This window comes from Episyrphus balteatus, chromosome 1 (assembly GCF_945859705.1).
Source record: "Episyrphus balteatus chromosome 1, idEpiBalt1.1, whole genome shotgun sequence".
NCBI classification, from domain to species: Eukaryota; Metazoa; Arthropoda; class Insecta; order Diptera; family Syrphidae; genus Episyrphus; species Episyrphus balteatus.
Genome location: NC_079134.1, coordinates 99006452 through 99028076, shown reverse-complemented (window position 1 = coordinate 99028076; position 21625 = coordinate 99006452). Strand labels below are relative to the sequence as shown.

The 21625-nt window shown below is 30.8% G+C and overlaps 1 protein-coding gene across 8 annotated transcripts in view; it reads left to right on the top strand.

Annotated features, from left to right (window-relative positions):
• LOC129906523 (uncharacterized) overlaps positions 1-21625 on the top strand; it is a 75491-nt gene that overhangs the window by 14692 nt on the left and 39174 nt on the right. For all 8 annotated transcript variants that reach the window (XR_008770819.1, XR_008770818.1, XM_055982303.1 and 5 more), the window contains exon 3: positions 13889-15101. Coding sequence is in view for 6 of the 8 variants with exons in the window: in XM_055982303.1 (XP_055838278.1) it covers positions 13889-15101 (1213 nt within the window). In the remaining 2 variants the exon portion in view is untranslated. The remainder of the gene's footprint in view (positions 1-13888; positions 15102-21625) is intronic.

Genomic DNA, 21625 nt, shown 5'->3' with positions numbered 1-21625 from the left:
CACTTACAATTTTTTTTTCATCATCAATAAAAGCTTTGTTTTATTTTCTTCGTGATCCAGATCAGATCATTGTATTTATTTGCGAAAGAATAACAAAACAAAATCCTGCTTTTTTGTTAAGCGAATAAAAACAATGATCTGGAGTCGTATTACGGCATACGATTACGATCATAAGTTAACGTTTTGGCTATTTCTGTCTCTATTTAATTATATTAGAAAACGATAGGGACACATAGCAACCATTCGTTAACGAACGTATGCCGTAATTCGACCCCTGATCTGGATCACGAGGAAAACACAGCTTAAGTGAAATGATATATTGAAAAATATTGATTTTCCCTAATACACACTCATAATGTTGCATTACTTTCCCAATATTCTTTCTTTTTTTCAGTTTTTGATTACACTGTGAGACAAGTGCGTGTTGACTGTTCCCCACTATTTCGGACCTGAGAAATCGATTGGCATCATTAGTTTTTTGATTTATCGCTACGAATTCGAACAAAATGTTTTTCGAAAATGTTTTCAATAATTTTAAGCATTTTGTCCGGTTTAAAGTTTTTTCTGCTAAAACGTTATTTACTACCAGCATAAAGACAAATAAACAATTTTATGCAATTTATTTAACAATTAAGCAAGTTTTTGTTAAAAAAAATTCAAGAAATTTGGATTTTTTTGCATTGTTATCGTTTTATTGTGTTTTATTGGAGTAACTAAAGCAAATAACAGATCCAATTTTGATAATTTCTGTTCTTAAACGTCGGTAATAAAGAAAACTTTAAAATCTATGTGTTAAAAATTGCCGCTGTTGCCGTTGTTTTTTTAATAATAAATTTATTTTCAAAATTTTTTTTGAATTTCATACATAAATGAAATGATGTAGGTATATTATTTAGATTATTTACAGAAAAAAATTATATGGAAGTGAAGGATAAGATTAAATCGTTTAGGCGGTAGATGCAATTTTCTCACAAATCGCCTTCAAATGTAAAAAAAAATGTATTACAACACAACGGCAACACATTCCGTTTACTAAGATATACATTTATAGTCAGCTACTACACGAAGCCTCAAGGGGCGCACCTCTTTTTAAACATAATGAGTACAAAAGATAAAAAAGATGAAAGAAAAAAATATCCGACCGGAGAGTCGTGGGTCGAAATACTGAGACTCTTTTTTGACGTTTCTTTTTCCACTTTTTCTTTTTTCAACATTCCCTTTCATTTATTTTTGCTTCTTGATTCTTGTTTCTTTTAAATCAGAAGAGAAATGTCAAATTTGAGTCCTTGCCTCAAAAGACATAATGTAATAGTACGCGCCTCACAGAATGATTAACAAAAGAAAATTCGAAAATAGAGGCTGACTTACAAAGCCAGTAGTTTATGCTGGTAGGAAATAACGTTTGAGCAGAATAAATAGCAATATAAACAAGAAAAATGACTTTAAACCGGGCAAAATGCTTAAAATTATTGAAAAATCTTCCGAAAAAAAATTTGTTCGAAGTTCGAAAAACTAATGATGATGCCAATCGATTTCTAAGGTCCGAAATAGGGGGAAAGAGTCAACAGCGCACATGTCAAAGATTTCGACTTTTACAGTGTAATTTATTTAAAAAAAATACATTTAACCTTCTGCTCTGCAAACAACAAGGTAAATGTTTGAAAGCTGAAAATTTTTGCATTCAAAAATTTACTGTCAAAAATTTAGCCCAGACCAAATATTTAACCCTATTCACACATGGCCCAAGTGTGTAAGCAATTAGAATTAGATACAGTAAGCATGCCAACTATATTTTGAATGGTGATTTTTTAATTTTGTATGTAATTTTTTTAAAAACACTTGTTAATAAAATAAATCAAGTTGGCTACTTATAAGTATGCAGAGTACTGAACCTAATTTAAGCTCCGAAACAAAATCCTCTCGAAAATACATTTGATCAAAGATTTTGGATAGAATTTTGTATGTTAGCTAAAATTTAGCATATATTTTGAGCACTTGACCATTTTTTTTTTGATATTTTGAAAAAATTTCACATCATTAAAAAATTGAACATTAGCCTATTCTGTTACCTATTAATATACTAAATTAAACTAAACAAACACCAAAAGAAAATAATATTTCTTCTTTGTTTTATACGCTGATGAATATGACGCTCGATTTCATGGTTTACAAGGTGTTATTACCCCTTAAGTTGTCAAAGCTTAATATTTTTCAATTTTAATTTTTATTGTGGATACAAAATTAAAGCAATTTTTCTTATATCATGTACCTAACTGTAGGTAGTTAACACTTCGCCTTCATATGAAAGCAGACACACAAATTTTGTGAATACGTTGTCAGTTTTATTGTTGGATCAAGTTACATAAAAGCACATATCAATAAATATGTACACAGCACTTATAAAGTGGGAGAATCTGCCGTTCATTAACATATAAACCGACTCACCCTGATTCTTTGGTTTACTGTCAGATCACCTTTACCATTAACCACCACAGATTGAACGCAAACAAGAAATTAGTTTTGAAATGAACACCCTACTAATATTATGGATGACCTACTTTCAATTTGTAGCAATATGTGGTTTGGACCAGAGTGTATCAATTTTGTTCACCTATTTAAAATGTATTATGTAATTCTACTTATTTTTACTCCAGGAGTTTGTTTGCTTGAAAAGGAAATAAGACTAATTTTCTGACTATGTGTTGCTTTATACCTAAAGCTAGGGTTGCCAACTTTTTTAAAAAAGAATAGAGTATATTTGATTTTAGAGACGAAAAAAAGAGTACATTTGAAAAAAGAAGAGTACCATTTATTTCAAGTCTTGAAAATGTATTTTTTTGTTCTTCTTGCCGTACATAAAATTTTTTTGTTGTTTTTAAAATTATGTGTTGTGTATGACTCCAAAATTTCAAATTCAAAATTCATATTTTTTTATTTAATATCAAGCAGGCCTAGGCTAGATTCAAAACGTTCAAAAAATGTATTGTCTCTAAGCAGGTTTCATATCACCTCTGTAATAGGTGTCTTAACAGGATACTGCCTCAAAGGTAGACACGCCATAAGACTTGGCGTACCTAGTCTCTAACGACTTCTGTAGCAGTTGCCTTGATGAGGAAGAAGAAAAAACAATCCAACATCTTCTCTGCTCATGTCCTGGCCTTTCCAGTAGACGTAAAAAATACTTGGAAAAATATTTCTTAGAAGATACTAGTGAATTAATTAATACTGACATCTTCAACCTTCACCGCTTCATTAAAAGCTCCAACTGGTTTAATTAGTCAGGAGTTTCCTTGCAAAATCATGGTATCACAAAGGACCAATAAGTGGTCTAAGTGTGTCAGTCGTTTTCCTTACCGCCATTTCTACCTAACCTTATTTATTATCTAAAACCTTAAGATTTTCTTTGGTAAAAAATCAAGGTATTAATATTTGAGCTTTTTATTTCTTTTTATTTCGATGAATTAACATTGCAAGGTCAAGAAAATTGCATCAGTTGCGATTCATTTTTTCGATTAAAAAAAAAACAATGTTTAAGTTTTTCAAAATATGTAGCTTTACTCCTTAGAATTAGCAAACAAAATAAAATTTTAAATCTGACTAAGAAACAAACACAAAACAAATAGGTCGTACTAAAACAACGACCAAAATTATTTTGATTTGTACTCTCTAAATTACAATTGTTGAAATTTAGAAATTATAATTTCGAATATTTTAAGCCTTGCTTTTTTAAACTTACGGCCATATTATTCACTAGTTTAAAAAATACATCTGGATGTAAGGAAATTGAAATGTCAAAAAAATCCAAATCCATAATACTATCATACAGAGAAAAGTCATTTTTAACTATTTTCATAGTTAAAATCGGGATAACTATTTTGGATTTGGATTTATTTTTGACATTTGACAATTTTACATTAAGATGTATTTTTTAAACTAGTGAATAATATGGCCGTTAATAATACAAATTTATGTGGTGGTACACACAGTCTTAAGTAAAAAAAGAGTATTTTGACGTACTCTATCAGAGTTATAGATTATAGAGTACACATACTTGAAATAGAGCACAATACTCTTTTTTAGAGTACGGTTGGCAACCCTACCTAAAGCCCGTATGATAGGTACTTCTTTTTCTTATTATTTTAAATAATTTAAAAAAGACACAAGAGCAGTTTAGAGCAGTGTCGATAATTTATTAAACCAAAAAAAAAAAAATAACAGAAGGTGAAACCCATTGGAAAAGGAGGTGAATATGATAAAAATGAAATGAAAAATAAATTACGGGCGAGCCGAGTTCGGGAAGTGGGTGGGTTGAGTTTTTAATGGTAAAAAATGGTATATCTCGACACAGACTAGACACTAGAGAAATATACAGATGTAGAACTGAGGATGAGGAACAAAACCATGATTAAGAAAAAAAAAAACAAAAACCAGCCATTGAATAAGAATTACAGGAAGGGATGTATATCACACCTATAGAGTTGGTGAGTGAAGCCACAAAAAAAAAATTTAAAAAAATTTAAAAAAAATTAGTATATAATCTGTCAAAAATAGTGTATACTCTATCAAATTTCGAGCTAGTTTTGCAGGGGCGAACTCACTCTTGTTGGTGATGACAATGCGATGCAATGTTTCAGCTAATCATGATGATTTAAAAACAATTTTCAGCCTGTTTTTAGTTGAGGAAAAAAAAGTTTAAAATTCGTGTATAATTATGATGAAAAATAGCACTTATACGGAAGTCTCTCACGAAGCCAGTTACCAAAGATCATATAACTAGTAAAAATGTCGCACGTAGAACAAACTTCTGTGCTTGAAATTTTCTACCATCAGATTTTACCCATAGGTCCAAAACATGTATCCAAGAATTAAATTGTTGAGAAACATTTTAAAATTTTTCGATGACTGCGTAGAAAAGAGAGGGTTGATTTTTATAGATGAATTTATTTAATGGGAGGAAGCGAGATAGTAGTTAAATGTTGATACGAATAAGGAAAAGAAAAAAAAAATACATTTGTCTGCGAGAATGTACCTATGAAATAATTTTTTTTTTTGTTAAATTATTCAGGAAACTGATATTAACACATGATTCAAAATAATAATTTAAATAAGAATAATTTTAGATATAGTATATATGACAAGAGTGTATGAGCAAAATTGTGTGGAAATGAATTTCAACCCTCAAATTGTCAATAGGTCCAAATCATTATAATGCAGAAATCCTTCGCAACATTAAAAAAAAAGTTCTTATCATGAGTGGGAAAGAGAGAGTTATTTTTAACATTGTATATATATTTCCATAGTACTATCATGAAGTGAAACGATCTTAGGAACTCTAGTGGTGACTTGAAAAAGCAGAATTTGTATGAAAAAAAAACACACTGAGCGCCACCTCAAAAAAGTGGCGACATGAACTAATACTAAATTCGACTTCATGATAGTACTATAGAAATATATATACAATGATTTTTAATAGATTTCTTAAATGCGAAAAACCGAGATGTAAGTTGAATAGGAACAAATGAAAACAAAAAGGATCGTTTTGCCGTGCGGGTCAGGGATGCCATTCTAGCGACTTTGTCGCCAGATCTAGCGACATTTCAACTTCTTCCGCGACAAAAAATATTTTGATGTCGCTAGATTATTTCTAGCGACTTTTCTAGCGACTTTTGAAGCCAAGCATTTCTGAGATCTGAGATCTGAGATCTTAAAGCAGTGGACAAATATTAACTTTGTGCAATTGAAATAACTGCATGATAGTGTTAAATTTTGGGGAGAAGTTTCAAAGTACAAAGATGCAGCGGGTGTCAATACTTATCCAGAATTATTTGAGCTAGCTGGAACTGTGATGTCACTTCCCCATTCTAATGCTGAAGTTGAGCGCATTTTTAGTACGATGAACCTTGTGAAAAATAAAACCAGAAATAAATTGTCAACAAAAAATTTAAATTCTATTATTCTTATTCGAAATCAGCTTAAATTACTTAACAAAAACTGTCATACCTATGAACTACCAGAAATCGTTTTAAAAACAAATGTATTTAAAAATAATGCTGTTGAACTTCTTGCAACTGAGAATATTGCAGAAATCGATAGTGAGCTTTTTGTATGCGATTCAGAATAAATACTAGGTATTTTATTCCAAAAGATTTAAGAATTATGTAGATATCTAAATACCTACTAACAATGAGACTGAATTATTTTTTGTTTTACCTTTATTTGTTTTTTGTTACTCTAGATCTAAGTTTGTTTGTTAAATAACTTTGAATTTTTGAAAAAAAAAAAAGTTATTCAAAAATAAATTTTTGTTGAGCTTTATTTTACAATTTTTTTCTAGCGACTTCTAGCGACTTTTTGTCTCCAGAATTTCAGCCAATCTAGCGACTTTTATGGGTTGGCCTAGCGACTTTTCATTTCAGCTTGTGGCAACACTGGTGCGGGTATATATTTTTTTTCACAACTGGATTGCTTCGCATTCGCACAAGCAGGGCGAAGAAGAGATGGCTAGTTTTAAAGATTGATGAAAAAAAGAAGCAAAAACAACTTTTGCAAGTGACTGGTCACTGATGTGCTTGAGGTGGGTAGGTATCTGGGTTGCAAAAGTCGATACGATTGTACTTTTTTCGATACACTTGGCTTGGCTAAAGTACACAAATACACTTTTACTAAATTCGATACAGTTTTCCGCTTATATCAATGTAAAAGGTATTCTGGATCAATTTTAACTTGCTCTATAGGGCAAGTATTGGTTTCGTGTCAAAAAAAATTCGAGGTTTTAATCAAAACTAACATTACGATGATGGAGGAGTCCAAAAAAGTGGGTTTCGTCATGACGTCCGTCGGTCTGTGCGTCGCGACGTTGCGTCGGTGCGTCCGTGCGTCCGTGCGTCCATCTGTACAAGTCGCTACAGCCTAAACGGGTAGACGGATTTTCTTGAAATTTGGTATGGATGTTTTTTTCGTAATTTCCAAGGTTGGTTTTTTTTTTGTTTTTTAATATCTCGCTTAGAACGTATATCTCCCATACAAAATTTTCGAGTAATTGCAATTTTCTCGAAAACGGCTCTAACGATTTTGATGAAATTTAGCACACGTAATATTCAAAGTAATTACAGTAAAACTGAATTTTTAGTTTTTCTCAAAAAAGTCAAGTCAAATAAAAAAAAATGTATTTAATTAACATTTGGCCTCAACCAAATTTCTTAAAAATTTATGTACATTCAGCTCTTATAATCTACAAGTAAGCTAACATTAAAAATGCTTTGAACTGCAAGAGCAAGTACGTGCGGCCCCAGTCGTGCATTTTATTTCTTTTCAATTCTTCCAAGATATGCAATATTAGTAAAATACACGTTTGATTTGAATAGAACATTAAACGGTCAAGGGTGAATTTAAAGTCTTTATTTAATTTTCTTCAAAGAAATAAAATTTTAGGTTTTTTAATTTTTTTTTATTCGAAAATTCACCTCAATTTTCATAGCCATTGACGATAAGATTAAATTGTGAAGTTCAATACACCTGCAATAATTCTGCATATTTACATATTTCACTGCATATTTTCATTATCACGAAAGACCATAGTTTTGAGTTGTAATGAAACATCAGTGTTTTGCAGTTGTAAACTGTAAATAGGATCACAGTAACAAAGAACAAAATCAAAAATGACCTCAAAAGTTTTTCCGATTTTTTTGAAAAAAAAAAAAAATATTTTAGTTTTTGGTTTATCTTAAAGTTTTTCGTTAATTTAAAACAAATTTTTCGAATTGTTCTTTAATAAAATTTGAAAGATTCAAAAAGTACAATTCGATACACTTTTTATTTCACTTTCGATACAATGCTCAAAAACGATTTTTCAACCCTGGTAGGTATAGGTAGGTATACGTGTAAGCAGAAGAAGGTTGATAATTTTTTTTTTGGTTTTAATTTTTTTTCGATGGTAGTTAGATATTTAGATATTTTTTTAAGTGGAGGGTGGTTTTCTATTTCTATATTTTTGTTTCCTTTTTGAATAATCGCAAAGGCACAGGCGCATTGCTTTTAGGTGTAAAGCCTGGTACGCTGCTCGCGCTAAATTTTAGCTCCCATACAAATTATCGAAAATTTTTAGCCAAGATAAAATGGATCCCATACAAGTTATCGATAACTTGTATGGGAATTTTATCTCAGCTAAAATTTAGCGCGAGCAGCGTACCAGGCTTAAGTACACACGTAATATGTAGCTAGGATTTTTTTTCCTTTGCGACAGCAATCGTCCTTGAAAAATGTAGTTCATTGTATTTTGGTTGGAAAAAGAAATTCAAACAAGTGGTAGGTAGGTAGGTAGGTAGGAAGTGATAAAAATGATCATTCTTGGTTTGTTGTTATTTTCTTTAGTGAAGTAGGTTATGTAGGTATCTATTGATATTGAAAGATTTATTTAGTGTGGATCAGGGCTGTAAAAAATTCTATTTAAAAATGCATTTGAAATTAAAAAAAAATGATTGCAACCAAAAATATTTTGCATAAAAAAATGTTATTGCAACTGAAGAATACCTATTTGGATTGAAAATTAAATTTTTATTGCAACTGAAAATATTTTGCACACAAAAAAAATTAAAAATGTTGCATTAAATATTTGTTCATGATCTTAGGCGATTATCTTTGCATTTATGTTATTTTGCAATTATTAAAAATATACTATTGGAGATACAAAAATCTTCTATAACTTATTTGAAAGGTAATAATGTAAAGGTGAATACCACAAAAGGATTCTTAAAAATTCAATCATTAAATAGGGTAAAAAGGGGTAAAACGAAATTGCAATAAAGTGACTATTTTCTAAAAGCAACGTTGTAGAAAACTGATTTTTTTTTTTTTAAATTGGTATATACATTTATTGGAAAGCTAACGAAGGTATTGAAAAATTCTAGAAAATTTCAAAACTAAGTTATAAACGATTTTCTTAAACTAAAACATGAAGTAGACCTTTGACATAGTTGTAGGTAGGGGACATTTTTTTGACAATTTGAAAAATGCCATTTGAAAGATAATGAAAAAAAAAATTAACACGTTCGCTGCCATGTGACCCGCCGGCGGTCACAACTTTTTACTCCTGAGAGGCCATGTGACCCGCCGGCGGTCACAAACAATACATTTTTAAATATTTTTTCTGAAGAGGCCTGTTGAAGAATAACTTACTTTTCAATGTTGGCACCTAGATAAAAGTCTAAATTATAAAAAAAAAATCCCAGATTAATCCATTTATATGTAGGTATAAGTATATATATATATATATATGTAAGTATATAAGACAGGTGCCATGTGACCCACCGGTAGTCACGAACACTTTTGAACAAAAATACACTTATGGCACACAGAGAAGAAAATTTTTTTTCTATGGGGGCAGCGAACGTGAAGGGTCTCTGCGTTTCAAAATATGAATTTTTGAAAAACTAAAAACCTTTTTAGGGGCAGGTATTTTTGGGTGATTTTTAATGTTTAGCAATTTTTCGGAGCTTTCAAAAAATCTGAAATCGTGTTGCTAAAATCTAAAAAGGTTTTTAGTTTTTCAAAAATTCATATTTTGAAACGCAGAGACCCTTAATCCACACTAAATAAATCTTTCAATATCAATAGATACCTACATAACCTACCTCACTAAAGAAAATAACAACAAACCAAGAATGATCATTTTTATCACTTCCTACCTACCTACCTACCTACCACTTCACAGTGGGTCACCTCCCATACAAAGTGCGGTCAAAAATATAATGACCATTTTTTTTTTAATGAAACACCTGTATTATCATTTTATATGATTTATTATTGCAAAAAAATGCATCAAGTCAGTTTTTTAAAATTTTGGTTATTTTCAAGAAAAATAAAAAAAGGTAAAAAAAAAATTTTTTTTGAAAATATAAAAAAAATGGTTAATGCCGGAAATGGACCTGCCTGTCAGTCGAGCACTTTACCCTTACCCTCTAGTTCAGTCTTTTATAAAAATAATAGTGCCAAAAAGGATTTTTTTTAGTTTTACGTTGTAATTTTTTTTTCTCCGTGTATCGTCATTTAAACTCGTATTACTCGAAAAGGGGAAAAAAGGGGAAAAAACGGCGCTTTTATTTCGAAAGGTAGGACGGTATTCTTCATTTAAGAACTTAAATTGTAGAGGGCACTCGAAGGCAAACCAACTAAATCTCTAATTTAATGAAAATTGAGCTAAATAAAAATGGTTAAAATTGCTTCGCTAACGAGCCCCATTACAATTAGCCTTAATGTTATTTAACAATATAATTTATGTTTTTAGAAAGTATTAACCTTCTCGTTTAATATCCATAACAATTTAATACTGTTCACAATTTTTAACACCCGCTATCACTATCGCAAGTTCACACCTTATAACTGCAGCGATTAAAAAACTGTACCTTTTTTTATATACCGACTTTGAATGGCTATTAAGAAATGAAAAAAAGGGTAACCGTCAAATTTTTTTTGGTTTTGGTTCGATGGGAGATTGTAGAATGTTGTTTAATCATTGGATTTTAAAAAATTGACATTTACTTTTTTTATTTTTGACCTATGGCGGGACCCACTGTGCACTTGTTTGAATTTCTTTTTCCAACCAAAATACAATGAACTACATTTTTCAAGGACGATTGCTGTCGCAAAGGAAAAAAAATCCTAGCTACATATTACGTGTGTACTTACACCTAAAAGCAATGCGCCTGTGCCTTTGCGATTATTCAAAAAGGAAACAAAAATATAGAAATAGAAAACCACCCTCCACTTAAAAAAATATCTAAATATCTAACTAGGTACCATCGAAAAAAAAATTAAAACCAAAAAAAAAATTATCAACCTTCTTCTGCTTACACGTATACCTACCTATACCTACCCACCTCAAGCACACCAGTCACTTGCAAAAGTTGTTTTTGCTTCTTTTTTTCATCAATCTTTAAAACTAGCCATCTCTTCTTCGCCCTGCTTGTGCGAATGCGAAGCAATCCAGTTGTGAAAAAAAATATATACCCGCACCAGTGTTGCCACAAGCTGAAATGAAAAGTCGCTAGGCCAACCCATAAAAGTCGCTAGATTGGCTGAAATTCTGGAGACAAAAAGTCGCTAGAAGTCGCTAGAAAAAAATTGTAAAATAAAGCTCAACAAAAATTTATTTTTGAATAACTTTTTTTTTTTTCAAAAATTCAAAGTTATTTAACAAACAAACTTAGATCTAGAGTAACAAAAAGCAAATAAAGGTAAAACAAAAAATAATTCAGTCTCATTGTTAGTAGGTATTTAGATATCTACATAATTCTTAAATCTTTTGGAATAAAATACCTAGTATTTATTCTGAATCGCATACAAAAAGCTCACTATCGATTTCTGCAATATTCTCAGTTGCAAGAAGTTCAACAGCATTATTTTTAAATACATTTGTTTTTAAAACGATTTCTGGTAGTTCATAGGTATGACAGTTTTTGTTAAGTAATTTAAGCTGATTTCGAATAAGAATAATAGAATTTAAATTTTTGTTGACAATTTATTTCTGGTTTTATTTTTCAAAAGGTTCATCGTACTAAAAATGCGCTCAACTTCAGCATTAGAATGGGGAAGTGACATCACAGTTCCAGCTAGCTCAAATAATTCTTGATAAGTATTGACACCCGCTGCATCTTTGTACTTTGAAACTTCTCCCCAAAATTTAACACTATCATGCAGTTATTTCAATTGCACAAAGTTAATATTTGTCCACTGCTTTAAGATCTCAGATCTCAGATCTCAGAAATGCTTGGCTTCAAAAGTCGCTAGAAAAGTCGCTAGAAATAATCTAGCGACATCAAAATATTTTTTGTCGCGGAAGAAGTTGAAATGTCGCTAGATCTGGCGACAAAGTCGCTAGAATGGCATCCCTGACCCGCACGGCAAAACGATCCTTTTTGTTTTCATTTGTTCCTATTCAACTTACATCTCGGTCCTTCGCATTTAAGAAATCTATTAAAAATCATTGTATATATATTTCTATAGTACTATCATGAAGTCGAATTTAGTATTAGTTCATGTCGCCACTTTTTTGAGGTGGCGCTCAGTGTGTTTTTTTTTCATACAAATTCTGCTTTTTCAAGTCACCACTAGAGTTCCTAAGATCGTTTCACTTCATGATAGTACTATGGAAATATATATACAATGTTAAAAATAACTCTCTCTTTCCCACTCATGATAAGAACTTTTTTTTTAATGTTGCGAAGGATTTCTGCATTATAATGATTTGGACCTATTGACAATTTGAGGGTTGAAATTCATTTCCACACAATTTTGCTCATACACTCTTGTCATATATACTATATCTAAAATTATTCTTATTTAAATTATTATTTTGAATCATGTGTTAATATCAGTTTCCTGAATAATTTAACAAAAAAAAAATTATTTTATAGGTACATTCTCGCAGACAAATGTATTTTTTTTTTCTTTTCCTTATTCGTATCAACATTTAACTACTATCTCGCTTCCTCCCATTAAATAAATTCATCTATAAAAATCAACCCTCTCTTTTCTACGCAGTCATCGAAAAATTTTAAAATGTTTCTCAACAATTTAATTCTTGGATACCTACATGTTTTTGACCTATGGGTAAAATCTGATGGTAGAAAATTTCAAGCACAGAAGTTTGTTCTACGTGCGACATCTTTACTAGTTACAATGGTCGGAAAAAGTATTTTGACAAAATGAACATTTTTCTAACTGATGAGAATAATCTGTAACGGTTAAACATAAAATAAGGAAGTTGACGGTTATTTATTAAGTATATTATGGTGAATCTTACGATGGTCAATGTCAGTCATATAGTTGGTATTATGCTTCGTGGCTGCATTTTTTGTATAAAAAATATTAATTTTTGAGGGAAAAAAGTATTTTGACAAACGTTCTTTTCCAACGTTGGTAAGGTAAGGCAATGCATTTTACGTGTTTCAAGCACGTATACAACTGACAGACTTGTTAAGGCCCCGATTTGTAAAAAATTGGGCAAAACGGCGGAACTTAACATTGAAATTAGTGCATCTTCTGTTGCAAGTCATAACTTCTGTGTGTCTGTTAAAAAATCTGTGGAGAACTGAATTTATCGCGGGAAACTAAAAATTACCAAATATACAAACACAAAAATATAATTATACTATTCAAAATTTACCACAAATAAACAAAAAATGAAAAAAATGCACTAAAAAAAATTGAAGCATTTTGAAGAATTCACTTTATCGCGGATTGACTCCAAAAAGTCTGAATTTGGAAATGCCATTCTTTCATCAAAAACTTTGTTAGCAAAAGTACCCTTTGCATTGAACTCAAAGAAGACAATTTTACCATGTTTATGGAAAGATAATACAGTATTTATCTCATAAAACAAAAATTGAAATTGGCCAACAGGTACTTTAGTTTTGGTCCCAAAAATAGAATTTTAACAAGTTTGAAGTTTGAAGAAAATCGCTTTACTAGTTTAGGCTGCAGCTCGAAGTACATACAGACAGACAAATATAAACAACCGCCCTCATTACGCCAGCTGTGCCTCACTGTTGCTCGGTAGCTAAAATATACCAGGTTCAATTCCCGGCTGAGGTTGTTAGTTTTTTCAAATATGTAAATATAATATGTAGGTAATTCAAAAGAGAGAGAGAGGGAAAGTGCACAGAGAAGATAGAAAAGTGCAAATGTTGTTTTAAAAGGAATGGAATCCTTTCAAAATAATCAGAAAGTGATATGAAGCAAAATAATTCGTATAATATGATGAAGCATGATTATTTTTTTTTATTTTACCTTGTTTTTTTCTGTGTGTATGTAATTAGATAACCGAGTTGTGAAACACATTTATAATTCAAAGTTATGAAATCTTAAACGACAATATTTTTTTTCTTTTCAGTATTTACATGGGGAAAAAGAATGGGTAAAAAGCTGGACATATTAAAGAAGAGTGATCAAAAAAGTCATTCCGATCTTCAAAGTATATTCCACCCACTATCATTCAATGCCACATGCACACTCAATAAATGCAAATCTGGCCCAATAGACACCATTGGCCCGCAAAGAGAGGACACACAAAACCTACCAGCATTTTTTCCTCATATCTCTCCAGATAAAAATGCGTCTCTTACAAAAGATCGACAAAAAACACTTAAATCCTTCTTTCATCGAATAGGATCTACTGGCATGCTTAATCATAAATCACATAATTTAATAAAAGCTTCTGAACCCCAGCTTTACCGCAGTAGTTCAACAAGTCAACTCAGCACTTGTTCTTATGTAAAATGCGATGATCCAAGTGAAAGTCTTTTGAATGTTGAAAACTCTATTCATAAGATATCTACCACAGTTCAATCAACGATTAAATCATCAAGTTGCGACGACATTGCAAAAGCAGGAATTTCTAACCCAGGAGAACAGACTCGTCGAGGTAATTTTCCCTATGCATTTCTTCGCTCTCGGTTGTCGGTTTTACCTGAAGAAAACAGAGGTTCTGTTACAAAATCGACAACGAATACAAATAATAACCGAGTCTCTGACATCATAGCACCAGAAATCACAGCAAATACAATTTATGACGATGATACATGTTCTCTCACGAGCACTAGTCTAAGTGACCAACAAAAGGTGATATATCGGAGCGACGACGTTATTAAACGTTATTCTTCGGATGATAGTGTGTTATGTAATTATTCTCCGCAAGGTAACATTTTGCGAAATAATAGTGTTTCTTCTAAGGATTGGGAACCACTTTACCAAAGATTAAGTAGTTGCTTGAGTTCAAACGAATCGGGTTACGACAGTGACGGTGGTAGAGTTCTAGTTGATGATGCGTCATCAAAACGAAATAGTTTATTGCCAATGAATTCTATAAGAACAAGTATAGAAGCAAATGAAAATGACGTAGGTGCACCAATTTCACTTGGAGGATACAACTACGATTATGAAACTGAAACGATACGTCGACGCTTTCGACAAATCAAGTTGAAAAGGATTTCCGATAGCGATTTCATTGGGTTGGTCCTATCACCGAAAACTGTACTAACAAATTCAAATGAACAGCAATTACGATACTTGGTTGTGGAAATTGACACTTACGGCATTGTACACAAGTAAGTTGTATAGTTATCTCTTGCGTTTTATTTATTTTTTATTAGGACGTATTCATAGATAATGTTAAAGCTGCTTTTAAGAAAACTCGGGTTTATCCCTCTTGAATTGAATCTAAGCTGAAAATGGTCCAATGTTATTTTAACAGTTTAGTTTTCTATACATATACACATACAGTAGTAGTATTCTCATGTAATTAATTAATCGCATCGGGTGTATAAGGCTGTCCGGTGACAGGGTTAGGGTTAAAAAAATAATCAAATTAAGCCCTGATTTTTCAATCGTCAGTTAGACTATTAGAAGAATAAATGTCAATATAAAAAAAACTTTTATTCCTAGGAATAAGCTCTATCTGAGGTTTATCTGACTATTGAAAAATTGGCCCTAAATTGTCTTCCGAATAAGGCACAGAAAAACTCACTCGGAAATGAGCCCCAGCTTTAAGGGCTTTTTTTACCTACCTTTTTGAAAAAAGCAATAACATGGCAAGTTTTGAAAATAATAAACCAGTTTGAGTACATCCTTTTATTTTATTAACTTTTGATTAACCAATTTTTCAATCAAAGAATTAAAAAAAACAATTTTTTATTGGAGGGACAATCAAGGAGGAGGGAAATTTCACAGCATTTAGAGCATACGATGTTTTTTCACCATAACCGTTTGGACCATTACTTTTGGAGCCAGCACTCAAAAATCATTATTTTCAAACGCAGGTCTGGTCGCTTTGGTCGTTTATGAAAATTATGAAGCACAAAATTATAAATAGCACAAATATTCGTAAGGAGGGCATGCTATCCCCAATCTTAGGCGCACGAAAGAATTTTGGGTGGGTTTAAGTTTTTTAAATTGTTTTGTTATTCAAGAAGATAGGCAATGGCAAGGGCTGTCCCGATTTACAAAATGTCCCAATTTTGTCCCGACAATCCGTTTACGTTCGAAACTTTGGGGAAGAAAATACAAGTGATTGCTATGTAGGTATATGAAAATAAATGAATTACATTAGACATTTCCTTACTAGGAACATTCGCAGCAAGTTTTTTATTGATTTCCCTTTTTTTATTACACGTGTGTAAAGTAATATGATTGATCCGTTATTTTTTTGACTTTCTGTTGTGTATTAAAATTTTAAACATAAAAAGCTTTTAGCTTCCATTTATACTTTCTCAATTATATTTAAAGGCCACATTAAAAATTAAAAAAAAACTTCCCAGGTTATAACTCTGAATTGGAAAATGATTCTACAAACTCTTTGCACTCAATATGTGAAATTCCTAGAGAAATTATTACGAAAGAAAAGTTGATCTGGGCCATCAACTCTTTCTCTCCTTATAAATCTCCAGGCCTAGACGGCGTCTTCCCCTTGATGCTGCAAAAAAGTAGTGAATTCATTATTCCATATTTGATCACAATATTCCAAAATAGCCTACAATTGGGATATGTCCCTAAAATATGGCGTGAAGTCAAAGTTGTCTTTATACCAAAAGCTGGTAAATCCAGTTACACAGAACCCAAAGATTTCAGACCTATCAGTCTAACTTCTTTTACACTCAAAACACTAGAAAGGTTAATCGATATACATATCCGCAGTTATTTAAGACCGGAGACTATATCACCCTTTCAGCATGCATACACAAGACCCTCACCAAAGTACAAAGAACAGCATGCATTAGCACTACGGGGGTGATGAGGTCCACTCCAACCGCAGGTCTGGAAGCAATCCTTAATCTCACTCCCTTAGATCTATTTGTACAAGAATTAGGAGCAAACAGCGCCCTACGACTTAGTCAAACCAACATTTGGAATACTAGTCAAAACAGCCATACTACGATCCTTTCTAACTACGTTGGCAACAACGTAAGTACAGATTACATGACCCCTTACTTAGACTTCAACAAGTCTTTAATTCAGTTTCCCTAACAGACAAGATTGGGAAAACAGTGTACCTTTCTCAAATGAGTCGACTATCGCCATCTTTACTGATGGTTCGAAGATGAACACTGGGGTTGGTGCAGGTTTTTACTCAGAAAACCTCAACCTTGCCAGTTCTTTCAGACTCCCCAATCACAGCAGTGTCTTCCAAGCTGAGATATTGGCAGTGAAAAATGCTGCTAAACAAATATCCATGATGGCGATATCACCTGCTGACATCATCTTTTTCATTGATAGCCAAGCGGCAATAAAAGCGATTTCTGCCACCTTAATCAAGTCAAAGCTTGTTTCTTGCTGTCGCGAAGAGCTTAGGGTTCTTGGTATGCAGCATAATGTAAGACTCTGCTGGGTTCCCGGCCACAGTGGTGTGTTCGGCAACGAAAAAGCGGATGAGCTTGCAAGGGAGGGCTCAGTTCTTGATCCCTCTCTCATAGACCTTAACATCAGGATCCCACAATGTGAAATAAAGCGAAATATCGTCACAAAAAACCAATGAAAGATGGAACCTCCTAGAAACCTGCGGTCACACCAGGAAACTATGGCCGAACTTCGACGAGAAAAAATCAAATAAGATCTTACTACTTAGTAAACCTTCCTTAAGATCCCTAATAGGCGTCTTAACGGGACATAACCTACTAGGATACCACAAAAAGAAAATAGGGCTTAGTACGGATGATCTATGCAGAGGCTGCGGCAATGAGGACGAACAGGAAAACACTTTTCACTTCCTCTGTCACTGCCCAGCACTCTGTCGCACTAGAAAAAAATTCTTAGGAAAGTACTTCTTTAATGAATTAGAAGAACTATCGGAACTCTCAGGCAATAGCCTACTGAACTTTGTCAAGTCCTCCAAATGGCTCGAACAACCATAGCATTCATAGGTTAACACTTTTTCATGAAGTTACAATACTTCAGGGTATCACAATGGATCTACATTGATGAGTGTGACGGTAACAAAATCAACTGTCAGCCCATATAACCTAACCTAACATGAAAATGACGTGTTGCAAAAGTTCCAATGCGGGTACCGGCGAAACCACACAACTTAATATTAAATCATCATGGATTTGCTTCCTTACAGTCCTAGAGAACATCCCTACAAAGTATGTGCAAAATCTAAAATGAGACAGCAATTCCGATACGGAATGACAGTAAACGGAGCTTAAAAATTGTTTTTATCAAGAGCGGTGAAATTTTTTTTAACTTTCTTATTTGACCTTTTAACAATGCTGCCCTATACTAGTTAAATTGCATTTTTTGAACTAGGTAGGTATGCAGTCTTATGTTTTCGAAGGTGCTCTTTTCAAATCTGTTATCCGTTGTTTTTTCTATCTTTTTTCTTTGCTGAGATATTCACGTATTGTTTGACGTAAACACCAAATTTTGGTATTTAAGTCAAATTTTTTATGCAATTTATAAAAAAAATTGAGATTTCTATTGACGTACGTCTTAATGCGGTTATGTTTTTTTTTTTTGGCGTACGTGTATGAATAAAAGAAACTTCTGATTCTCATGGCGTATACGGTATACGGCAAACTCATTTTGGACAAAAATTTAAATATTTTGAAAACGAAACGAATTTCAGACGTCCAATAACATGTACATAAAAGATAAGTCAATTTATAAGTTCAAGTGACCTCAACTCCAAAAATTTATAAAGCGTTTCGCCCAGGTACGACAGTGGGCTCATCAGTAAGATCTGTTGTACGGGAAGGGTATAGCCCGACTCAGGACAACACGACTTTACACCCCAACTCACGACAGCCCGATTCAACCCATAGCCCGACTCAAGATAACCCGACTCATCGCAGCTCGACGCAGGTCGAGTTCTTACCTGAGTCGAGTTGCGATGAGTCGGGCTATCTTGAGTCGGGCTATGGGTTGAGTCGGGCTGTCTTGAGTCGGGGTGTACAAAGTCGTGTTGTCCTGAGTCGGGCTCTGCTTCTACTCTGTCGTACCCTTACTAAGACGTCTTATTTTGTTCGATGTTTACCGACACTATTTAAAACTCATAGCATGAATATACTGAATTTTAATATTCTAAGGGAATTTGTTTAAATTCAGACACTTAGGCCGTGTGTGAATTGCGTTAAATAGTTAAATCCTGTTAAATTTTTGACACTATTGAGGTTAACAAAAAAAATTTCAGGTATATGGATTATGGTTTGAAATTTTTTCAGCCTTTTTTCTGCCATAAAACTCCTCTTTAATAAAACAAAAACAAAACCATCTGCAAAAAAAATTTAACTCAAGTTTAACCAGGTCCAGAGCCCAATAAATTTTTCACAACTGAAAATTTTTTATTCACCTCAATAGTGTCAAAAATTTTACACGGATTTAACTATTTAACGCAATTCACACACGGCCTTAGAAAATGTATACTCGTGGTCAGGCTGATATTCCATTAGAATATTAAAATTCACAGTATATTCATGCTGTGAGTTTTATATTGTGTCGGTAAACATCGACCAAAATAAGGCGTCTTAGTAAGGGTACGACAGATCTAACTGATGAGCCCACTGTCGTACCTGGGCGAAACGCTTTACACATTTTTGGAGTTGAGGTCACTTGAAATTATAAATTGAATTATATTCAATCGCTCCACTTAAAATAAAAAAAAAATAATTTTAATAATTTTTTTATTATTTTTGTTATTTTTTTCTTCGTTATCATAAAAAATAAGTTTTAAATACAGGGTGTCAAACAGTCACCGCCCCAAACGAAAACCAAGGATTCTTGAGGTAATTTTAAGTCGAAAAACTTAAGAGGTAATTTTCTCGTTTTCGTCCCATTTTCGAGTTATGACGGTTTTTATAGTTTTTGCTTCACTTTCCTTTAAATTTGCCAAACTACGTCTGATTTGAAATATATCTTTTACAACCAATCAAGAATTTATTACAGTTTAAGTTTGTTTCAAAACTTTTTGAGAACAACCAGAGATCAGAATCTGAGAGTTACCACATTACTTTAAATAGTTTCAGTTAAGGTTTGAGATTTATTTAAAAAAATCAAAAATAAAGGTTATCGGTTGGGATTTATTTATTATTTTTTAAATTTTGTCTCAATGGTTAAGATTTTTACCAAAAAAAAAAAAAATGGAAAAGGTCAACCTTTAACCGTTTGCACTTAAAATAAATCAAAAATGTTCAATTCAAAGGAAAATGTCGAATATGTCAAGAATGTCTTTATTTTGCAAAAATAAATATAAAAAGGATGTTTTTTCTAAGTTTATGTATTAAGTTTAACTAATAATAAACTCTCAAAGTTCTTTCGACCCAAGGTTATATCAAATACATAAAATGTAAAGACGAAAGTGTCTTTTCCACTGTGATTTGAGTCGCTGGGACGACAAGCACAACCAATGAAATTCGAATATTTCAGTAGACCGAAGTTCTAATTGATACATTTGCAGATGAGATTTATTTTTTTCTCTCAGCGATAAATCTCACTGGTTGACCGAAACATAAAAAATACAAAATAAAGGTTTCTCTCAGACCTTGACCGAAATTTTTCTTTTTTAAAAATAAAGGTTATTTTATGACCTTAATTGAAAATGGCAAAAAATAAGAGTTATTTATTTATTATTTATTTATTTATTTATTTATTTATTTATTTATTTATTTATTTATTTATTTATTTATTTATTTATTTATTTATTTATTTATTTATTTATTTATTTATTTATTTATTTATTTATTTATTTATTTATTTATTTATTTATTTATTTATTTATTTATTTATTTATTTATTTATTTATTTATTTATTTATTTATTTATTTATTTATTTATTTATTTATTTATTTATTTATTTATTTATTTATTTATTTATTTATTTATTTATTTATTTATTTATTTATTTATTTATTTATTTATTTATTTATTTATTTATTTATTTATTTATTTATTTATTTATTTATTTATTTATTTATTTATTTATTTATTTATTTATTTATTTATTTATTTATTTATTTATTTATTTATTTATTTATTTATTTATTTATTTATTTATTTATTTATTTATTTATTTATTTATTTATTTATTTATTTATTTATTTATTTATTTATTTATTTATTTATTTATTTATTTATTTATTTATTTATTTATTTATTTATTTATTTATTTATTTATTTATTTATTTATTTATTTATTTATTTATTTATTTATTTATTTATTTATTTATTTATTTATTTATTTATTTATTTATTTATTTATTTATTTATTTATTTATTTATTTATTTATTTATTTATTTATTTATTTATTTATTTATTTATTTATTTATTTATTTATTTATTTATTTATTTATTTATTTATTTATTTATTTATTTATTTATTTATTTATTTATTTATTTATTTATTTATTTATTTATTTATTTATTTATTTATTTATTTATTTATTTATTTATTTATTTATTTATTTATTTATTTATTTATTTATTTATTTATTTATTTATTTATTTATTTATTTATTTATTTATTTATTTATTTATTTATTTATTTATTTATTTATTTATTTATTTATTTATTTATTTATTTATTTATTTATTTATTTATTTATTTATTTATTTATTTATTTATTTATTTATTTATTTATTTAT